The sequence below is a fragment of the Culex quinquefasciatus genome, chromosome 1, assembly GCF_015732765.1.
Source record: "Culex quinquefasciatus strain JHB chromosome 1, VPISU_Cqui_1.0_pri_paternal, whole genome shotgun sequence".
NCBI lineage: Eukaryota > Metazoa > Arthropoda > Insecta > Diptera > Culicidae > Culex > Culex quinquefasciatus.
The window spans coordinates 111,896,875-111,906,345 of record NC_051861.1 but is presented as its reverse complement, the minus strand read 5'-3'; the positions used below and the strand labels follow the sequence as shown (position 1 = coordinate 111,906,345).

The 9,471-nt window shown below is 36.9% G+C and overlaps 1 protein-coding gene across 1 annotated transcript; it reads left to right on the top strand.

Moving 5' to 3' along the window:
- Positions 1–1,297: 1,297 nt before the first annotated feature.
- Positions 1,298–7,287, top strand: LOC119771100. Its single transcript, XM_038266492.1, has 3 exons — positions 1,298–2,143; positions 3,958–4,643; positions 7,197–7,287. The coding sequence occupies exons 1-3, from the start codon at positions 1,298–1,300 to the stop codon at positions 7,285–7,287; spliced, it is 1,623 nt and encodes a 540-aa protein (XP_038122420.1).
- The last annotated feature ends 2,184 nt before the right edge of the window (positions 7,288–9,471 follow it).

Sequence of the window (9,471 nt, the reverse complement as noted above, 5' to 3'; positions counted from 1 at the left end):
TCGCAACCGCCTTGGTCAGTATCAACAATTCAATTTCACAACCAAAGAAGGGAAGGCTCTGAAAGCCTCGCTCATAAATCATTGCCCAAAAGTGACAGATCCAGATAACGGACGGATCCAAGTAGCCTCGGTGACATTGTCCGCAAAAAAATGAAAAATTCAACCGCAAATCGCATGGCCTGCTCTGATGAATTCAGTTTGCTTTGATTTATGAAGTACAGCTCTCCACAGCGAGGGTGAAATTCCTATGAATATTTTCATTATTAAACACTGTCAATTGTCCTCCTCGAGTAATGACAAAATTTCAAGGGGATGACACTTTTTTTTTGTTGGTGCATTTCCCTGGAAAATCCCTCGGTGACACTCAACTACAATTAATCCCGGGAAAAAAAGGAAGCCAAAACCGCACCGCGATAAGAAATCATAGTTAAGGAGTCAGGGAAAGAGGGATAAAACAAGAAAGAAAAAAAAACGAGAAAATTTCTCAAGAGGGTGTCGTTTATTTGCATATTGATTCGACACTTTCGGGCGATTTTGAGTGGGGTTTTCTTTTCTTTTAATTTCTACAACGAGGACATTGTGGTGAATTTTTAAGGTTGTTTGCCGTGCTGGTTTAATGGCTCATTGGCAATGGAAATCGGTCCCCCGGCGGGGGACGGTGATTAATCGGGCTGGAAAGCGATTAATAAATATTTAATTGCTGGGTGGAATAATTTAGGATCAACTCGTAGAAGTGAATTTGATTTTTTTATTTTTATTTTCTTAGGATTTAAATAAATTGTACTGGCAACAATCCTACCTTAAAGTGTGAAAATCTGGCAGCACTTATCAAATGTCAAACATACACGCTTGCTGGGAAATGACCATTTTGAATGTAATTTATGAATTCGCACATAAAAAATTAAATGAGAGCATGCGTAACCTGATTTTTGAATGATCCCACTTTGTTTACATCTACAAAATAGGAGGCTGTTCAAGCACAAGCATGACTTTTTTCTTTCAGGTAAATGAGCTGTTTTATAATCAGTGTCACCCCCTAGTAAATTATCAGTATTGTTCGTAGAGTTTGATAATGTTCTACCTACCAGAAAGCAGAAGTAGCCGTAACATTATCTCCAGTCCTACTTCTTCTGTTGTCGAAGATCATTCGTGAGTCACTCTCAGACTAATCAGCGATTATCGCTCGTTTGTTTACGCTCAAAACTTCCAGTTGTTGACGCGATAGCCTAACGTTCGATCGCATTATGCCGCCAAACAGTTTCAAGTGAGCGCTCCAAGTGTCAACATCTCCACCATCATGCAGCAGCAACCTTCACCGTCCCCGTGGGAACAGCTTCCGGCGGAACTGATCGCGGAAATCTTCTCCTACCTCAGCCCCGTCCAGCTGGAGCGGGTTCGACTCACGTGTCGCCGCTGGAACCACGTGGTTTGCGGCACCCCGGCGCTGATGGCGCAGTTCGAGCTTCGTTTTGACAGCCAGTCGGCGCCGTTTAGCGACGATCACCACGAGCAATCCAAGATGGCGGCCAACGTGACGGGGCGGTACAGCGTGGCGCACGTGCAGTTGGGATTAGGCGGTCCGCTTTGGGGTAAAATTGGTGAAACTATTCAGAGGCTCACGGTGGTTATTAATAATAAGGTCAATCCACTTATCGAACTGTTGCGGATGACACCTAATTTGAAGAGTCTTTCGTTGGATAATTGTAAGCTCGATCTGAGTAAAGATTATGATTCAGCTAGTTCGGTTGACTTCAAACTCGAGCATTTGAGTGAACTCAACTTTCACGGTGAATTTGTCGACCTGTTTTGCCAGATATGTCCCAATCTTGAAGCTTTGAACTACCAATATGCGTCTTCGCAACCACCTGAAACAGATATCATGCCACTGATTCGAACAACTCAAGCTACTTTGCAAAAACTGACGCTTGATGACGATTACATGAGTTCCGATGAGGTTTGGAATATCTGCCCGCTGGACCGACTCCACCTTAAGGAACTGTCGTTGGCCTTCGATTGGGAAGATCCGTGGACGGAAATGGAACGCTTTGTGGCACTGATCAGCAAGCAACCGGCGCTGGAGCTGCTGCGGTTGGAACCAGTCGTTACGGATGACACTGATATAAAGCGTGACTTCGATTTACAGGTAAGAAGTGTCGATATCGATCAGTACCTTAATTGGCTGATGCACTAAGTGATTTGTTTACCTTTTTTTGGCACCCTCCGCAAACGTCAAACCATACGAAATTGGGTCCTAAAATTAAGTTTAGATTGCTGATATTATTGTTCACAACGATAAAGCTTATTTTTCTGAGTACAATGACTCTTTGTACGACCACAATGAGTTTAAAATGGATTTTTAAATCAATTTTGAAAAATTAACCTCGCGGTCCTTCTTGACAGAAAAGGTCCTACTGGACAGCTCGTTCCAAGGGGACCATAGTTGATTCACCAAAAAAATGTTGTCTTGTTAATAACTTTTTTTGCACTAAAATGAAAAAAAAGTGATCAAAAATGACTTTTAATCGTGTTTTTTACCGTTGTACATAAAAATTGACCTAGGACTTTAGTACCCAATTGTTGCCTGATCTTTTCCGGTTAGAGTCTCGGCCCGAAACTTCAAACACGAACAAAAGCAGCGAACCGAAGATTGGCAATGACGTTTTGGAGTTTTGACAGTCTGGAACGCATGAATTACCCCATTATCGGTTTCCCGCACGGGTGAAGTGGAAATAGTTGCACGTGGCTGAAGTTGGCAATTTTGGAACTTATCTTAATTTGTGCTAAATTTCAAAATTTAAACCCGAATCTACAACAAACCAGTTTGAAATCTAAAAATAAACTAAAGGCACGATGATTTGTTGCATAATCTTGCTTAGAATCGCGATAAAAGTGGTTTGAATTGAAAAATGTAAATATATTTTTTCTGTACTACAATTTAACAAAATTTTGTGTATTATGTAAGTTTTTTAAAAGTAGTACACAACGTTTATAGATTTTTTTACAAAAAACTAAATTTTTAGGTTCGTCCACAGACAATCTCATGTTGGTAAACAAACGACGCCATATTGCCAATGTTGTTCGGTAGCTCATATCAGGCCATCGCCGTGGCTTTGTTTCCGGGAGAGATCCGGAAAAAGATCCGACAGCAATTTGAATTGATTTGACGCTGAGGATGCCGCAAAGTTTGGTTATGTTCTGCTTGCAAAAGACAATGTTAATGTACCTTGAGTTGAGCCCAGGGTTGCCAGGTTGCAAGATAAATCTGAGAATGCCAGATTTTTCAAGTGTCAGCCAGAATAAAGATTCATCCATCTCTGGGCCAGATATTGACAGATTTTTCACTAAATGCCCGATTTGAACAACTTTTTGATTAAAATGAACGCAAATATTTAAAAATTTAATGTGGTTTTTCTTAAAGAAAATGTAAATTCAACATTTTTGGGGGCACAAAATCAATTCAACCACCTGAATTTTAAAAACATTTGAACTAATCCATATCCTCTCTCTCTTTCACCATTCAGAATTGTTAGATTTGATATGGAAACGTCAACTTTTCGTAGATTTTGAAATTTTCCAATCTATACGTCAAATTTTCAAATTTGATTACTTTTCCATTGTAGAAGATAAGATCCATTTCCATTGATTCAAGCTCCTAAGCAAAGTGAAATTTTCCAATTTTAGTGAGCCCATTAGCCGATTTAGTCGGGATGCGTCAGGAGTGAGAAATGAGTAAAGGGGCCATCTGTCAGATTTGAGTGAATTTCACTCAGAATTTAAAGAAAACTGACTGATATTCACCCAGATCTGAGTGAAATTCACTCAAATCTGACAGATGGCCCCTTTACTCATTTCTGAGTAGGATTCGTTGGCCAACGAGTCGGCCAAATCAAAATGTTTGCGTTACGTAATAAAAGAACGCTCCCTTAATATCTCTTTTTAATGTGTTTTTCATTGCAGATATGGTCTGAAATCAAAGCAAAACTTCCAAAGCTTAAATCTCTGTATCTAACCATCGACGTGTCTAACAGAGCTAAATTACCGACGTTTTTGAGTGACATGCAGCAGTTGGAATGCCTGGGGATTGAAATGAACCAATCTTTCAAAAATGATCTGCATTTGGGCGCCATCAGTAACACTAACCTCACTAGTTTATATTTGAAAACGGTTAAGCTTAATCCCGATGATCTGTCCGTATTCTTCGCCGAGACACCCAACATTCGTCATTTGGGTATAGACTTAGTGTCAAACGATATCCTGCGCTCAATATCATGTCTTAAACAGCTCGAAAGACTGGAGATTGGTAGTTGTAAGGTATCTCAACCTGATTACATGATGAGCTCTGTGAAAACCTTAAGTTGTTCGCCCTCCTCAACAACCTCACTAAAAACCGTCGTGACCGTATTTCCCAACACTCAACATTTAACAGTCACCGGTCATCTGACAGACGACGACGTCCTGATTCTGGTTCGGGAGCTGAAACAGCTTAAAACCCTTAACCTGCCGAAGCGTTCCGCCATGACGGCGGTTGTGTTCGATCACATCATCGAGCACGGACACTCCCTGGAGCGGCTGCAGATTCAGCTGGACAGGAGTGACATTCTGCCGGAGCAACTGGCTCAATTAAGCCGAACGATCCGGGTTCGGTTGTATGATATACCCTTTGAAATTCCCTATCCTGATATGAGTGACTTCGATTCCGCCAAAATCGATGAACTCGTGAGCATGTTGAATGAAGCGTTCAGTATTTCAAAATTATTTGACTATTTGTCTTCTTCTAAAAAAAAAAAAAAACTTGGAATAAAAAGGGGTTTGTTTTCATTGCATTCCGAAAAACCTAACCATCAAATGTTGTTAGCCCAGTGAAAAAACTACGGCGCAAGCCGATTTTAGCTCATGGCGAGTAATTTCTCGTTAGTGTGTCGAGACTGTGACAGCGCTTTGTTTACATTCGACACGCTAATGTGAATGTACCCTACTCAATGTATAAGGCTTTCTAGTCAGAACTTTACCAACACATTCAAAGTATGTTTACATGGCAGCTGCGGGTTTGTTTGCATCAGATTTGCTTTCTCTTTCTAGCAAAAGTTTGTTGTCATGCGATTTCCAGCTTGTTTTTTTTACTGACCGCTCGATATGTCAACCAACATATTTCGCAGGGACTGTGACAGCTCGAGCTCGATCATTGTTTTCATCAGAACACTGTGACGAGGAGTTCGTCATTTTTGAGTTAAAATATATATTTTTCACTGCGCGTAGAAATCCTCATGTTGAAGCTAGAATCAATTACGCAAATAGTACTCAAGTTTGATTATTTTCATCTCAAGGTTTGAAAAAAAAGGTACAGAAACAGAGGGGCAAAACAATTTCCGCAATTTACAAGTGCGGCTTCTCGTTCCTAACCGGCTGTGAAATAACTTTTTCCCTGTTCTTTTATTTTTTATTTTGCTATTGTCCCTCCAACGAAAGAGTTAAACTGCTCCCGATCCAAACAATCCCAACATTCCCAACAAAACCGGGCCCAAAACCAAAGAAAAAGTTGTTTGTTTTCAATAGGAAAGCGGTGCAAAAGTTTGCTTGACTTTTTTTTCCTCGCTACTTTCAAACAGTTGTGCAAACATTTTTCTATTATTTCCCCTTCCTTCCACGGAGTAAATTGTATTGAAGCCCTGACGCGTTCCTGACCGTCTAGTTGGCCAGCACGCCCCCAACCCATCCCCATCTTCTGTGATTGCTCAGTCTTTGGAATTTTTTTTTTTTTTTTGAATTAAATATACTTTATTGAATCTTTCTTATAATAATTACATTTGGTTTACATAATAAGTGGTCAGCTGTGGCTCTTCAGCTTTAGTTTGCTTTTCGTGATTTAAACACTGTTCATTTTTATAACTTTAAAAGTATATGATTTATCATTTTTGTAACACTAGGTACAATGAGGAAAAAAAATGTTAAGAAAACATAACCTAACCTAGAACTAACTTAATCTTACCATAAACTAAACCAATCCTTGAATCAAGGGGTATTCAGATATAGCACATTTTTCCCTGAATTTCAAACAATTTTCTTGAATCTTCTGATCCAACATTTTAACTTCTGCTAATTCATGAACCTCACTTGATCTTGTCCAGCCAGGAACATTCAAAACCATTTTGAGTACCTTGTTTTGGACACGCTGGAGCTTCAATTTATGAGTTCTAGCGCAACATTCCCAAACAGGTACTGCATACTCAATAACGGGGTAAATTATTTGTTTGTAAACTGCTAGCTTATTTTTCAAAGATAGCTTTGATTTTCTGTTAATTAAAGGATACAAACACCTGATGAGAATGCTGCACTTGTTCAATATTTTATCTACATGCTGCCGAAACAAAAGTTTCGAGTCAAGTATGAGACCTAAATAGACAACTTCCTTTGACCAGGGTATCGAAACATCATTCATTTTAATCAAAACATCATCCTTTGGGACAAATCTGGCCGATTTGGAAAGTGGAAAAATGATGGTTTGAGTTTTGGCTGCATTTATGCGAATTTTCCAGTCGCCAAAAATCAGTCTTTGGATGTTTAACCGGTTGGAACAAATTACCACTTGAGTGCGAAGCTCATTGTCGAGCCCTGAACCAGTGGAAACCCTGTCCCGATTGCAGTGGATTGCAGCATGCAGGTCGCTACGCAGTAGGCTAAAAGAGGTTAGGTGACAATTGTTTGACATTTGCGAGTGCGAGCGTGGCATAATGGCGGAAGTTTTATGGCAGACTCAACAATGAGATCGAGGCAAATGTCAAAGTTGACAGATTTTAACAATTTTTGAGGTTATGTCACAACTGAGTCCAACATAAGTGTGGTTACCCTTCCACTGTTGTGTCCAGGTCGTAGCAGGCCACGAGACGGTGAACTTGTGCACCAGAAGCAACTCAAGAGCCCATCTCTCGTTAATTAAATTACAAATCAGATATCGTCTCCTCGATGGTGAGTTGCTGCAGCTCTAACCCACGCAAGTTGGTCGTCATCTTCGCCCGGAACGTATGCAACCGCTGGCAGGATCTCTCCTCTAATGAACAAAGTCAGTTTAGGTTAAATTGTTAGTTCAAGGCAAATCGAGTGGAAACCCTCCCCCGCGGATCCCGGCAAACCATGAACCGGTTAGGCTTCCTCTTCTGTGAAGTCGTGCCTCACGGCTCACTAGATTTCTCGCCAATTAGACCCGCTTGCGAAGACTGCTTTGTTAGAGCTGTCAAAAACGCGTGCGAGTGGTTTGGCGTCCATTATGGCTTCCACACGTGGGCGCCATAAACCGTGTATCTTCATTTTCTAACTAAACTTTAGCTTCTAGATTGAACGCGAAAACAGTAACTTATCTAATAAACTGACTGGTTTTTGTTTTTGTTGGAACGGGTAGAGAACAACTCGCGCACACACACACATTTTTATGTGCTCGTTTTTGGTGATTGATGCTGTATAAAAGGGGCCATAAAAATGATTTGGAATGATTCTGACACTTGTGCAGGGGGTGAGAAGATGGAGAAAGTGTGGTGAAACAAATAAAACCGACACTTTTGGTAATAAACTGGTTGATAGTCAATGTCGTCTGTGTTTTCCTGACTTTTTTCAAGTTATATTTTAATTTACTTTTGATTACTCTTTTTACTTTATACTCTTTAATCTTTACTCTTTACAATTTTGACAATTTTGATAATTTTAACAATTTTTGACAATTTTAACAATTTTTGACAATTTTGACAATTTTGACAATTTTGACAATTTTGGCAATTTTGACAATTTTGACAATTTTGACAATTTTGACAATTTTGACAATTTTGACAATTTTGACAATTTTGACAATTTTGACAATTTTGACAATTTTGACAATTTTGACAATTTTGACAATTTTGACAATTTTGACAATTTTGACAATTTTGACAATTTTGACAATTTTGACAATTTTGACAATTTTGACAATTTTGACAATTTTGACAATTTTGACAATTTTGACAATTTTGACAATTTTGACAATTTTGACAATTTTGACAATTTTGACAATTTTGACAATTTTGACAATTTTGACAATTTTGACAATTTTGACAATTTTGACAATTTTGACAATTTTGACAATTTTGACAATTTTGACAATTTTGACAATTTTGACAATTTTGACAATTTTGACAATTTTGACAATTTTGACAATTTTGACAATTTTGACAATTTTGACAATTTTGACAATTTTGACAATTTTGACAATTTTGACAATTTTGACAATTTTGACAATTTTGACAATTTTGACAATTTTGACAATTTTGACAATTTTGACAATTTTGACAATTTTGACAATTTTGACAATTTTGACAATTTTGACAATTTTGACAATTTTGACAATTTTGACAATTTTGACAATTTTGACAATTTTGACAATTTTGACAATTTTGACAATTTTGACAATTTTGACAATTTTGACAATTTTGACAATTTTGACAATTTTGACAATTTTGACAATTTTGACAATTTTGACAATTTTGACAATTTTGACAATTTTGACAATTTTGACAATTTTGACAATTTTGACAATTTTGACAATTTTGACAATTTTGACAATTTTGACAATTTTGACAATTTTGGCAATTTTGACAATTTTGACAATTTTGACAATTTTGACAATTTTGACAATTTTGACAATTTTGACAATTTTGACAATTTTGACAATTTTGACAATTTTGGCAATTTTGACAATTTTGGCAATTTTGACAATTTCGACAATTTTGACAATTTTGACAATTTTGACAATTTTGACAATTTTGACAATTTTGACAATTTTGGCAATTTTGACAATTTTGACAATTTTGACAATTTTGACAATTTTGACAATTTTGACAATTTTGACAATTTTGACAATTTTGACAATTTTGACAATTTTGACAATTTTGACAATTTTGACAATTTTGACAATTTTGACAATTTTGACAATTTTGACAATTTTGACAATTTTGACAATTTTGACAATTTTGACAATTTTGACAATTTTGACAATTTTGACAATTTTGACAATTTTGACAATTTTGACAATTTTGACAATTTTGACAATTTTGACAATTTTGACAATTTTGACAATTTTGACAATTTTGACAATTTTGACAATTTTGACAATTTTGACAATTTTGACAATTTTGACAATTTTGACAATTTTGACAATTTTGACAATTTTGACAATTTTGACAATTTTGACAATTTTGACAATTTTGACAATTTTGACAATTTTGACAATTTTGACAATTTTGACAATTTTGACAATTTTGACAATTTTGACAATTTTGACAATTTTGACAATTTTGACAATTTTGACAATTTTGACAATTTTGACAATTTTGACAATTTTGACAATTTTGACAATTTTGACAATTTTGACAATTTTGACAATTTTGACAATTTTGACAATTTTGACAATTTTGACAATTTTGACAATTTTGACAATTTTGACAATTTTGA